This window comes from Salvelinus alpinus, chromosome 8 (genome assembly GCF_045679555.1).
Source record: "Salvelinus alpinus chromosome 8, SLU_Salpinus.1, whole genome shotgun sequence".
Lineage (NCBI taxonomy): Eukaryota > Metazoa > Chordata > Actinopteri > Salmoniformes > Salmonidae > Salvelinus > Salvelinus alpinus.
The window spans coordinates 81826496-81838627 of record NC_092093.1 but is presented as its reverse complement, the minus strand read 5'-3'; the positions used below and the strand labels follow the sequence as shown (position 1 = coordinate 81838627).

Genomic DNA, 12132 nt, shown 5'->3' with positions numbered 1-12132 from the left:
ATCAGGGTCTGTAAATACTTTATGAGATATGATCGTACAGCACAAATACTCCTCAACCACAGGCCATTAACCATTTTCACTAGGAATGTGCCCTTTGGTAAAGCAGGAAAATAATGAAATAAGCAAACAAACTCTCCCCCAGTGACAGCCCAGGCTCTCTGAGGTACGATATGCGGCTCGACTGCTAATGAGACTCACTGTACGATGATTCTCTTTTCTTCCTCCAGGAAAACCAACCACCCGGCCCGTACACACCAAGACAACAACCAATAAATGCGTCCCAAATGGCACCCTATTCCCTATTTACTGCACTACTTTTGAGAAGTGCCCATAGGGCTCTGGTCAAATGTAGTGCACTATGTAGGGAATAGGGTGCTATTAGGGACACATGAAACCAGTAACACTGACTGGGCTATGGTTTACTTCTCCAGTCGTTTATTTTTCTCCTTTTCCATCCTTTCATGCATCTCCTTCATTCATCTGCCTTTGTTTTATTCATACCTTTGTTCGGGAGAGATTTCATCTGATTTAATTTGTTAGCATTTCAGAACCCAATAAAGAAATCATAAAAGTAACTCCGGAGATGGCGTTTATAGGATAACTTTTAAAGGAGGGATAAGGGGAAAGCTGGGGGAAGAGGAGGACCTAATTCAACTGCAGTAGTTTCATAATTTTATCTGTGTGTCTAAAGCAAGAGAAGCAACCCCTTGGCTGCATCCACAATTGCACCCTAGTCCCTATATAGTGCAATACTTTTGACGAGGGCCCTTAGGGTGCCATTTGGGACTCAGCCCTTGTTTATAACCTGCCATTGTGTTATTTCCAATTAATTCTCTCCTTCTCTAACAAAAATGGTATTGTTCTGTGCTGTGTTCCCTCACTCAGATAGAGTCAACCTCAATGACAAAAGGTTTCCCTTTTGTGTTGCTCCGATTTGGAGCCTGTGATGTGTGTGTGTGTGTGTGTGTGTGTGTGTGTGTGTGTGTGTGTGTGTGTGTGTGTGTGTGTGTGTGTGTGTGTGTGTGTGTGTGTGTGTGTGTGTGTGTGTGTGTGTGTGTGTGTGTGTGTGTGTGTGTGTGTGTGTGTGTGCGTCTAACTATTCTTGTGGGGAACAGAAGTCCCTACAAGAATAGTAAACAAAAAAAATTTGACCAACTGGGGACATGTCAAATGCTATTTCTAATGTGTTTAGGGATAAGGTTAGAATTAGTGTCAGGTTAGGTTTAGGTTAGGTTTTTGGGTTAGGGTTAGGGGTTAGGTTTAGGGGAAATAGGGTTTTGAATGGGACTGAATTGGTGTCCCCACAAAGTTAGCTGTACAAGACTGTGTGTGCGTGTGTGTGTGCACGCGTGCGCAAAGGTCCCGGAATCTGTGTGTATTTGTGTGATAACACACATCGCTCAGAAAGGCTTCATTAAGTGAAACACTCCTCCATGGCTTAATGCCTAAATGGTGTCTATCTTCAGTAGAAAGGCTCTTAATTTAAGGGTCAGACACACAAAGAAATCTGACTGCTGATAGGTAGGCTACTTAGCACCTCTGCCCAGACTGTCGTCAGTAAAAAAAAAAAATATATATATTTAAAATTTGACCCCCTTTTCTCCCCAATTTCGTGGTATCCAATTGTTAGTAATTACTATCTTGTCTCATCGCTACAACTCCCGTACGGGCTCGGGAGAGACGAAGGTCGAAAGCCATGCGTCCTCCGAAACACAACCCAACCAAGCCGCACTGCTTCTTAACACAGCACGCCTCCAACCCGGAAGCCAGCCACACCAATGTGTCGGAGGAAACACCGTGCACCTGGCCCCCTCGGTTAGCGCGCACTGCGCCCGGCCCGCCACAGGAGTCGCTGGTGCGCGATGAGACAAGGATATCCCTACCGGCCAAACCCTCCCTAACCCGGACGACGCTAGGCCAATTGTGCGTCACCCCACGGACCTCCCGGTCGCGGCCAGCTGCGACAGAGCCTGGGCGCGAACCCAGAATCTCTGGTGGCGCAGCTAGCGCTGCGATGCAGTGCCCTAGACCACTGCGCCACCCGGGAGGCCCCGGCAGTAAATTTTTTGTTGTTCACATAGAACAGTTTAATCTTAAATACTGCAGACCACAAGGTGGCAGTCTTGTATGGTAGTCTTGTGCCTGCTGTAGCTAATGTAAGCTAACTGGCAAGCTGCTAGCTAGCTAGAATTTGTAGAAAACTCTTGTTGATAGTAACCAGATGGCCACAACTAGATAACTAGCGTAGTTAGCAACATTATAATTAAATCACAATGGATTTGTTTTTTAATGAAGCAGCTGCCCTTTTAGCTGTTGAGATGCTAACTGTTTAGCTAACATTAGCTAGCAAGCAAACTGGCACTGGCAGTATGGGATAATGGAGAGTGAATGAAAATATTTCTTCATTGTCTTTCTAGATAGCTAGCTTGGTAAAGCATTTAGTGTTGTGTGCGTTATGCTGCACTTACCACCCCATTACTTTTATATCTAGACTTAAAATATGCAGTTTACAGCTTTATTGTTTTAGTTAGAACAATTTTGATGAAAAGGGGGTGGATTACACTGGGAAAAGTGCCCTCTTTTTACCTTTTTCATGTCACTTCTGTCAGCTCCCACACGTGGAGAATTGTGCTCTCTGATTCGCTCAAAGTCAAGTTCTCGGCCACTAACGAGCATGAGATACTACGAACAACCTCCAACTGTGGCAATTAGATTTCTGAGTGTGTCTGTACCAGGGGTTGGATCTGGTTCAGGGAACAGAACCGAAAACAACAAACATTTTCAATGAACAGAACGGAACCTGGAACGAAAGTGATCCATACTGTTCCGAAACAGAACCGTTATTTGAAAAGCACGGGAACCGGTTAATAACAATATTTTACGTTCCAGAAATGTTTCTCTCGTCCCTCAAAAAACACTGTCAAAAAAGCACCTATGCAAAGCCCCCACTTTGTCACTCAGAAACGTATTCCAGTGTCTGCCTGCAAGCTGAAAATCTTTGCCAGTGTGTGTGCGTGTTTAGGCTACATGCCCCTTCTCCCTCCGAACCATAGGCTACTGTACAAGTGTGATTCAGAAGATAGGAAGATATATATTAATTAGCTAGAGAATAATTGATCAACTTTTTCAATGCTAGTTAATGATACTTTAGGCCTTGTTGTCACGTTTTCCGTTGAATTTATTAACTACAAAAAGGTAAGACTTGTTTTTAATTCTGGTGCCGCTCCGCACACACAAGCTTGTTAGCTAGCTAGTTCAAGCTCAAAAGACATTCAAAGGTCCTCCATAGAAGCCGCTCCTCAGTCCCTGAGCGACGCAGCGGTCAAAAGCACTGCATCACAGTGCTCGGGCGCCATTACAGCCTGGGTTTGATCGGGAGCCCCATATGACGGCACACAATTGGCCCAGCGTCATCCTGGGTAGGGGAGGGTTTGGCCAGGGGGCTTTCCTTAGCTAATTGCGCTCTAGCAACTCCTTGTGGCACGCTCGGGCGCTTGCAAGTTGACTTCAGTCATCAGTCAAACAGTGTTTCCTCCGACACACTGGTGTGGCTGAGCAAGCAGTGTACGCAGTGTGATAAGAAGTAGCGTGGTCACGCATATATAAAAAAGCTCCTCCTAGGTATAGCTCTGTGGACATAATTCAGATAATGCATGTCATAACACGATGCCCAGCGCTTCAAGCCGCCTCCTTAATAATCCTTTCTCGCTCTCTCCCCACCCGTAAAATGTAAGTCGCATCTTGCACCATAAGCTACACTTGTCTGTCCATCACGCATGTAAACAGCTACCTTTCCAGCTATATCCGTACTGATTGGTGAAGTAATTTAAGGAGCTAAATATGAAAAAAAAAACATTTCATAAGGAAGAGAAAGGAACGATATAAACCGTTCGTTTTTGGGGGGTTCGAACCGGTTCAGAACGTTGTTTTGCTAGTCGGAACAGTGGAATAGAATGAAAAAAAGTGTTTCTGTTCAGAATGAAACGACTGGAGAAAATGTTTTTGTTCCATCCCCACGGCCGCACCGCAGCTCAAAGGTTTGTTGCTGTGAGTGTGAGTGCTGTCTATTAGGACTTTACACAGTAAAAGATGAGCCTCCACATCAATCAGTGCTCAAAGGAGATAAAGTGTTTTGATTATGCTCCAGTGGTTGACTTTTGATATTGAACGTCTTATACGTTCTTTTATTATTTTTCTTGTCTTTATTTCTTGTCTTTTTTTGTGTTCTTTTTTTTCTTCCTGTCTAACCGGCTTTTCTTCTATTTTCTCGTTTTTGCTCTTCCTCTCCTCTGCTTCGTTCGTTCACGAGCTGTGTAATCCTTTTAGAAGCAAGGCTGCAAGTCTCACTTGGGGACGACGTTATGTTGTGGAATCTCATTTGGGTTGGATGATTCTGTCCTCTGGACGGACGGAGGGAGGGACTGACGTCACGGTCACGAATGCCCTATTCATTCATGTGTGCGTCCCAAATGGCACCCTATTCTCTATATAGTGCGCTACTTTTAATGGGACAAATCCCAATCCTCACAAAAGAATCTTCACTTTCTTCCTCCTCACTCACTCGTCCTAAAATGGCTGGGATGCTTCACTTTAACAGTCTCCTCAATTACAGTACGTAGTACGACAGAGTGATATCTTGACTAGCATGTCATGCATGGGCTTTTTTAATATTCTTCCTTGTAGGCATACTCTCCGCAATGCTATCTAGGTCAAAGTTGTGTTTTTTGTTGGACAAATAATGGCTGTAAGAAGCCTGTGTGTTTGGCTGTAGGGCTCCGCTAGTCCGCTACCTCCGTAGGATGCTTTGATACTCTAACTGGAGTTGACGTCGGCCGAGCTACCACATATAGTTGCTGACAGTCAGCACTAAACACATCAGACAACTCTACATTTGACTCAGCCTAGGAGGCAGTGCTACGGGTACAGCTTTCCCCTAGGTACAGCTTCAGGATCAGCTTTCCCTCTCCCAATCTTATAGTAGGCCATTAGTGGGGAAAATGCTAAATTGACCCAAATCATTGTCTAGGTGTAACGGTGAGATATAGTATCCCGACCAGAATTCACTCTGGGAAATGATCACATGTGAGGTGTATGGATTATACTGCAGAAATAGTGTTATTACTGACAAATGCATGTCTTATTCAACCAACCAACATCACATTTTTCATTATAATGAAGAAAAAAAACGAAAAGAGTGAAAGAGAGAGTTAACATCATGCTGTACCTTTCCAACATACTGGTTATCCAACCCTGTGTACTCCTCCAGCAGGAAGAACTGATTCCACATCCATCCTCGTTTGGAGCGTCTCAGAGGCACTCCGTTGGCGTCCTGCCCCGTCAGCGTCAACGCCGCCCCCCGCCGACCCCCTGTAGTCCTCTTCAGGGCCCGCAGCCCGTCCCCATGGGAACACAGGTACGCCCAGAGGACCAGCAGGAGAGGGACAGTTCTGCCTCTCAACATGACTGCCAGGTCAGTAGTTACAAAGCTTCAACCACAGATTGATTGTAGTTTATGGTCTCTTCCCTCTGGGTGTTAGTGTGAAATGATCAGTGGTCTTTAGTCAGACGTTTAGTTATCGGGTCACTCCTCCTGGTCTGGGTGTGGGTCTGCAGCAGCGTGGGCCATCAGTCTGCCGTTAGGGCCCAGGTCCAGCCAGCATCTGGAACATAGAACACACAGTTAGGATGTCAGTACTGTTAGACAAGTTTGCTACTATGATAAAATGTAGGATTCTGTAGCATCGCTCTCAGAAATGACACTTCCAATTGCCTCTTTAAAGAAATAGGAGTCAACATAATGAGTCTAATTCTCCATTCACACTTTGACACAGCAATACAGGGCATAATTGGAATCCTACACATCTATTATATACAAAACCCTAAGGAAACCTGCTCTTTCCATGACATAGACCGACCAGGTGAAAGCTATGATCCCTTATTGATGTCACTTGCTAAATCCACTTCAATAAGTGTAGTTGAAAGAGACAGGTTAAATAAGGATTTTTTTTAAGCCTTGAGACAATTGAGACATGGATTGTGTATGTGTGGTATTCAGAGGGTGAATGGGAAAAAAATAAATGTAAGTGCCTTTGAACAGGGTATGGTAGTAGGTGCCAGGCGCACCGGTTTGCGTCAGGAACTGCAACTCTGCTGGGGTTTTTACGCTCAACAGTTTCCTGTGTGTATCAAGAAGGGTCCACCTCCCAAAGGACATCCAGCCAACTTGACACAACTGTGGGAAGCATTCGAATTGAGATGGACCAGCAACCCTGTGGAACTCTTTCGGCACCTTGTAGACCCCGTGACCTGACGAATTGAAACTGTTCTGAGGGCGAAAGGAAGGTGTTCCTAATGTTTTGTATACTTTTGTTTACTGTGTATACTGCCACACATCATATCTCAGTTAAGAAACTAAATTAACATTTAATAGACTGCCAGGTCTGCATGTTTAGCTTGTTGTATCTCTTTAAACAATCTGCGTGGGAACACGTTGTTATCAGAGCCAGCAGGCTGTCATTGGAGACCCTGAGCAATGTCAACCTGAGTTTATTACTTTGAGATCAATATAAAGATACTCTGTTTTATTATTATATTTTATTTAACTAGGCAAGTCAGTTAAGAAAAAATCGTATTTACAATGACGGCCTACCCCGGCCAAACCCTCCCCTAACCAGAATGACGCTGGGCCAATTGTGCGCCGCCCTATGGATCTCCCAATCACAGCCAGTTGTGATACAGCCCAGGATCGAACCAGGGTCTGTAGTGACGCCTCTAGCACTGTGACGCAGTGTCCAAAATGGCTGTTTGCAAACCACAAAATGGGGTCCTGTCATGAAAGCACAGATCACACACTGCCACACACATTCTCACTCACTCACTCACTCACTCACTCACTCACTCACTCACTCACTCACTCACTCACTCACTCACTCACTCACTCACTCACTCACTCAAAAAACAGTCCATGAGGGAGGACATGTATACTTCTCCTATGCTCTTTATTCCTGTCTGGGTGCTATCCAGACCGACGGTATGGCACCGTTGAGGTGCAGGCACTGGGTTATCAGTGGACACACTGGGAACTAGCAGGGTCAAAAGTAGTCCACTATATAGGGAATAGGGTCACATTTGGGACACACACACACACACACACACACAGGCTCAGCTCAGATAGAGAGATGCAGACCCCTATACGGCAGCTCTGCTTTTCACAGGACGAAAAGGATAAAGTATCTGGACCTGCATGCAGAAAGTGGAGGGAGATTGAGCTAGAAAGAGAGAGGGAAAGACAGAATGGTCGAGACACATTGAGAGGGGTAGAGAGAGGGAGGGAGAAGCTGAGATTGAGATGAAGGGAGAGGGAGGGTCAGGGTAGGGTGGGCAAAGACAGATGGAGGGAGAGATGGAGAGAGAGGGAGGGTCAGACTAGGCAGAGAGAGAGAGGATAGAGAGAAAGGGAGAGATGGAGGGTGTGAAGGAGAGGTAGACATGTCCTGTCAGAGCAGAGTCAGCAGGACAGTCAGGAGAGGAGCTGTGTGTGTTTGTGTGTGTGTGTGTGTTTATCAGCGAGTGTGTGAGCATGTGAGCATACGAGTGTGTGTGTGTGTGTGTGTCTAGCCCATCCATTACCCTACCTGTCTTCTCTCCTTCTAGCCATCCAAGCCAAGGCTTCTCTCCCTGCCCCCCCCCCCCCCCACCCCCTCCCTCCCTGCTTTCAACCCTCTTTTCCCCTTATGAGGCAAAACGTAAATGGTAAAAGTTGATGGGTTAGGTCCCCCTTTCTCTTTTCCCTCATGCCTTGCAGTTTATTATAGCCTATGTCAAAGCTCCTCTCCTCTAATTTGCCTGCTGTATGCGCTTCAGCTGATATTCATTATCGTAGGGATTTTCGGACGCTTGCGATGCGGGAGTCACTTTGCATGTGTCCTTTGCCTGCCTCAGCAGGGGAATAAGAACCCATTGGTCACAACAGACAGCAGGTGAGAGTGACAGCCTGTCATCCATTTAATAATGTCCAGGGCGGGAATATAGGTCACATCCCAAATGGAATCCTATTTCCTATGATGCACTACTTTTGAACATGGCCCATAATCAACCAATAGGGCTCTGGTCAAAAGAAGTGCACTACTGTATGTAGGAAATAGGGTGCCATTTGGGACAGATCCATAGAGTACCCGAACCCATAGCCCACTCACAATCTCTCTCTAAGTAACTCTCACGTGGAAAGCTCTGGTTCAAATCTAAATATGAGCGTGTTCTTTTCCTTCTCTTCTATTTCCCTCCTTCTCTTTCCTCTCTTCTCTTTCCTCTCTTCTATTTCCCTCTGTCTCTTTCCCTCCGTCTCTTTCCCTCCGTCTCTTTCCATCCTCCTCCTTCCCTCCTTCTCTTTCCTCTCTTCTCTTTCCCTCCGTCTCTTTCCCTCCGTCTCTTTCCCTCCATCTCTTTCCCCCCGTCTCTTTCCCTCCATCTCTTTCCCTCCTTCTCTTTCCATCCTTCTCTTTCCCTCCTTCTCTTTCCCTCCTTCTCTTTCCTCTTCCCCTCCTATTTCCTCTTCTCTTTCCCTCCTATTTCCTCTCTTCTATTTCCCTCTGTCTCTTTCCATCCTTCTCTTTCCTCTTCCCCTCCTATTTCCTCTTCTCTTTCCTCTCTTCTATTTCCCTCCGTCTCTTTCCATCCTTCTCTTTCCCTCCTTCTCTTTCCCTCCTTCTATTTCCTCTCTTCTATTTCCCTCCGTGTCTTTCCCTCCTTCTCTTTCCCTCCTTCTCTTTCCCTCTCTTCCCCTCCTTCTCACCCTCCTTCTCTTTCCATCCTTCTCTTTCCCAAGTCCCCACGCACTTGACTTTATGAATTTCCTTAATTGACGATGGTGAGGGAGCATGGGGGACTGGGAGCTATTGATTTGCTGTAGGACTCAGCAGTGTAGTTGGAAATACAATGTGGTCTCCGCGGTCACTTCTCAGAGCCTTCTAATACCTCCAGTCTTCAGCTCCTAAACATGTACGAACGCGCACACACACACACACACACACTTTCCCCGCCCACATTTTCCCACAATACACCATAATGAATTCTGTAAAACACATTTATATTTTACTGTACATTCTACAGTGTTTTTACTGTTGAAATTACAGAAACGTCTTACAGTTTGGGGTGTCTACTCTAAAGAGCCCAATGTGGGCAGCCTGCACCCTTCTCTCTCTCTCTCACTCACACACACACACACACACACACACACACACACACACACACACACACACACACACACACACACACACACACACACACACACACACACACACACACACACACACACACACACACACACACAGTACTGCTCTGGTGGGAGGCAGGCAGTCTGTCCTTTCAATAGATTTCTTCATAATGTCACCATGGAAGGCTGGAAGCTAATGCCTGACTAACTGTATGGAAAGGCCCTGCCTGCTGTCCCAAATGGCATCCTATTCCCTATGTAGTGCACTACTTTTAACTGTGAGGATACAAAAGTAGTACGCTGTAGGAAATAGGGTGCCATTTGGGATATTGCCCCAGCTCTCTGACCCCATTGTTCTCCAGACAGTGGACCAGTAGCAGGTCAGTTACATCCAGAGCTTAGATTTCTCTACATCTGTGTGTGCCTGTGCCTGTGCGTGATGAGTATTTCTCCTCCCTTTTCTTGGTTCCCAGCCCCAGTGAGTGTCAGCATCATAATGAACCTGTGTAATGGAACATGACACCACAATTATATCCTCCCAGTTAAGAGAATGTGTTTACAACAACCCCAACACTGCTTGATTTTCTCCCTCCACCTTTTACTCCCTCTCTCTCCTTGCATCCAGTTCTGCACCATTTAATTGCAACTGTTTGGAGAAAAAAAAAGATTGCTTGAAATTGCCTGTCACAGATTGTCTGGAGTCACTACATACGGTAATAATACAGCATTGTGTTCCATACAGGGTGAGCAAAATTAATGTGTCTGCCGGCAATTTGGAGCCCAATGATTCTACACTCATACAATTACATGAAATAATATTTCAACTCATAACAATTAGCTATTAAGTATCTATTGCTCTTATCAAACACAGGAACACAGAGATAGAGATGGAGACACAGTGAGTCACACAAATATATCCATTGATGGCTTTTCCAGTGTGGATGTGTAACTACACCAAATACCATTGGTGGCATTTCGTGCATACTGTCTGGAGCCAGGCAGAACAGAACTGACCTAGGAGCAGCAGTCCTACCCATCCTACTCTTGTTCTCTCCTTTCTTTCTTCCTCTATCTCTCTCTTATTCCTCACACTCTCTATCTTACTCTCTCCCTCTCGCTCTAGGTCTTCCCTCTCTCTTCTTCCTCACTCTTTCTCTCTCTCTCTCTCCCTCTCTCTTCTACCTTTCGCTCTCTCTCTCTCTCTCTTTCCTTCCTTCCTTCCTCCCTCTTATCTCACTCTCGCTCTCTCCCTTTGTCTTTTTTCTCCTAATGAGAGAGGATGAGCGACACTGCGAGGCAGCACCCTATCGCGCCCGTTGAGCCACGGCAACCCAGACTTCCACGGCAACCCAGAAAGAGCCCCCAGGGGGGCAATTAAAAGTGAGAGAGGAGAATGTCAGCCAGGGGTGAGCAAGGGTGGGGGGGGGGTAGTTGGGGGGTAGAAGGGGTTGGCAGGTACACAGCCCTGTTACAAACCACAGAGGAGGTCCTTAAAGGCTGCTAATGTGTGACACTGTCAGCGACAGGTTGTTTCACAGTTTCCGTTCCCTTTGCCTTGACTCGTGGTCGCCTCCCTCTGACTTCACTTTATTAAGAGCTTCATGCTTTATGTCCTAAATGGCACACTATTCCCAATGTAGTGCACTAATTTTCAGCAGGTCCCTGGTTAAAGTAGTGCACAACATAGGGAATAGGGTGCCAATTGGGATGCGTTCACGGACACAGACAGAGGTACTCCTATAGTATCCCTCTTCTTCTTGGCTAAATTTATCACTAAATCCGACTTGGTGCATTGGGAATAGTGCAGCTGACCCAAATACAACGCTTTGCTTATTTTGTGTCTTTCCTTCAGTTATTGTTCATATGTGGGTTGAGAGTTTACTAATCAGTTGGCTGTCGGTGAGAGGATGCGAAGCAAACAGATGGGATACTGGGGGAGGGTTAGGTTGCCTTGTCCTCGCATCACAAGGATGCGTCTAATCCCACTCCCTTTAAATGGGGATATGGCTATTCCGCTGAGAGGAGACGAGGCGATTGGCAAAACAAGTTTTTTAACCTTTTAAAATATGTAACCTAGTCCAAGTCAGAATGGCCCATAGGGCAAGAGCCAATCTCTTGTTTCTGTAGCGTGAGGCAGCTTGATCTAAAGGATGCTTGTCTATCACAATGTTTTTAGTAACGAGCCAAACCATTGGGTAGCTAGTGTTTGGCTGGCTGGCTGTCCTTGTTTTGCCCATCTCCTCGTCTCCTCTCAGCGGAATAGCCATAGGACTTTCTAGATTCTCATTCTGAAACCTGTCAATATATATTGATCTTTGGTTTCGCTGGGGGTGAATGTCTAGACGCAGCTGTGTCTTAAAAGTATTTTCATGTCGCCTTACTTCAATAATGACTGAGGATTCAGCCGAGAAACTGGAAGATGTTGAGAAGTATGTAGCAAACTGAGTAATTCACCTTTACAGAGAAGTAGTGTGCGAGAGGCGTATGTTCACCCTTTCTCTCCAAGGAAAGTTTGAGATATTCAAGGTTCCTCCTCTTGTTTGTACTCATTGTTGGCTTTGCTCAGGCTGTTTTGGGGTAATTAGTAGGACCTGTCTATTCTCTTAGGGTCCCCTTAAGGCTGAACCATAATCACACCTTAGTCACATCTCCTAACTGTACTCAGGGGAAGAGAAACAACCCTCAGCTCTATCTGAACCAGGTTAATACAGGCTGTCATATCCCCATTTAAAGAGAGTGTGTTCAAGCTCTTGAAAGGAACATGACTCCATCATCAAGTTTGCCAATGACACAACAGTGGTAGGCCTGATCACCAACAAGATGAGACAGCCTATAGGGAGGAGGTCAGAGACCTGGCCGTGTGGTGCCAGGACAACAACCTCTCTCTCAATGTGATCAAAACAAAGGAGATGATTGTGGAC

The 12132-nt window shown here is 45.8% G+C and overlaps 1 protein-coding gene across 1 annotated transcript in view; it reads right to left on the bottom strand.

The window, feature by feature from the left end:
* Positions 1-12132, bottom strand: part of LOC139583769 (cadherin-6-like) — an 86005-nt gene that overhangs the window by 41602 nt on the left and 32271 nt on the right. Inside the window, exon 2 of the mRNA XM_071415215.1 lies at positions 5225-5660. Coding sequence (XP_071271316.1) covers positions 5225-5461 — 237 coding nt within the window. The 5' untranslated portion in view covers positions 5462-5660. The remainder of the gene's footprint in view (positions 1-5224; positions 5661-12132) is intronic.